Source organism: Ceratosolen solmsi, unplaced genomic scaffold (assembly GCF_000503995.2).
Source record: "Ceratosolen solmsi marchali unplaced genomic scaffold, CerSol_1.0 scaffold11, whole genome shotgun sequence".
In the NCBI taxonomy this organism is placed as follows: domain Eukaryota; kingdom Metazoa; phylum Arthropoda; class Insecta; order Hymenoptera; family Agaonidae; genus Ceratosolen; species Ceratosolen solmsi.
In genome coordinates this window covers 4461120-4462295 of record NW_011948416.1, presented here as the reverse complement: position 1 = coordinate 4462295, position 1176 = coordinate 4461120, and the positions used below count along the sequence as shown (strand labels likewise).

At 52.2% G+C, this 1176-nt stretch overlaps 1 protein-coding gene across 1 annotated transcript in view; it reads left to right on the top strand.

Moving 5' to 3' along the window:
• The window catches only part of LOC105359207 (protein dead ringer-like), a 98419-nt gene extending 97443 nt beyond the window's left edge, over window positions 1-976 (top strand). Inside the window, exon 3 of the mRNA XM_011495728.1 lies at window positions 458-976. Within this exon, the coding sequence (XP_011494030.1) occupies window positions 458-967 (510 nt within the window). The 3' untranslated portion in view covers window positions 968-976. The remainder of the gene's footprint in view (window positions 1-457) is intronic.
• The last annotated feature ends 200 nt before the right edge of the window (window positions 977-1176 follow it).

The following is a 1176-nucleotide window of genomic DNA, read 5'->3' as shown; positions in this document are numbered from 1 at the left end:
CTCCCCCCTCCCCCCGCCACCCCTCCAATTGAATTAGTGAAACGAGTGCATTACAGCAACAGCCGACCACAAATATTTAGTTTATTTGTCGAAACGTTATTAGAGGATCGTGTGGTTTATCTTCCAAAGCAGTTCAATCTAATTCTTCAAAAAAAAAAAGCTTGGCGCCTGAATGGATTCTACATCGATTGAAACTTTATCGTTCGCGCTTGCGTAAATGACTCGCGCCTGGAAAGTCAAATGACATCGGAGATCGTTATTCCACGAGGGGTTAATGAAAATATTCGCGATCAAGCTGCATCTTACAACACCGAATCTTAAATAATCAATGATAATTTCTTATCTCCCGTTCTCGACACGTCGCAATGTCAAAAGAAAAACTAGCACCCAAAAAAAAAAAAAAAAAAAAAAAAAAAAAAAAAAAAAAAAAAAAAAATGATCCTCAACTTTGTCGTAGAACGACATGGACATCCTGAACAACAAGAGCGGTCTCGAGGCCCTTCAAGCGGCAATGAGCGGTGGCGGCTTCAACCTGCCGTTCTCGTTCCCGGCTCCGGGCGCGTTCCTCGCCCCGGGTCAGCAGCAGCAGCACCCCCAGCATCCGGGCAACCCTCTTCTCGGGCAGTCCGGCAGCAGTAACGGTGCCGGACCCGGAAGTAATAACAACAACGGCGGGGGCAGTGCCCACGCGTCCTCGGCGAGCTCACACTCTAGCGAGTCGTCGCAGGGCAGCGGACGCAACGGGCTCGAGGTCACCGCCAACCGAGAATCGGCGGGTAGTGGTGGTGGTGGTGGTGTCGGTGGCGGTGGCGGTGGTGGCGGTGGCGGTGGCTGCGGTACCGGCGTCGGGGTCCATACCCAGCCGGGCTCCCAAGGACAGCAGTCCGCCCACCAGCAGCAGACCAGTTGGAGCTTCGAGGAGCAGTTCAAACAGGTGCGTCAGGCAAGTACATTGTGTATTATCTAAACGCTCTGTACACGTTATCGGTGCCCTAGGTGGAGAATCGTGTGGCCTCGCGCCTCGCACCACGGCTGCTTCGCTCTCCTCGACTTTACCAAGAATCTTTATAAGACCAGTGCCGCTAGGCCGGACGGCTCTCCGCTGGTGCACCGATCACCGATTATCTTATCATTACATACGGCACATACGGGGCAGAAATTACTTGGCTTTTTTTT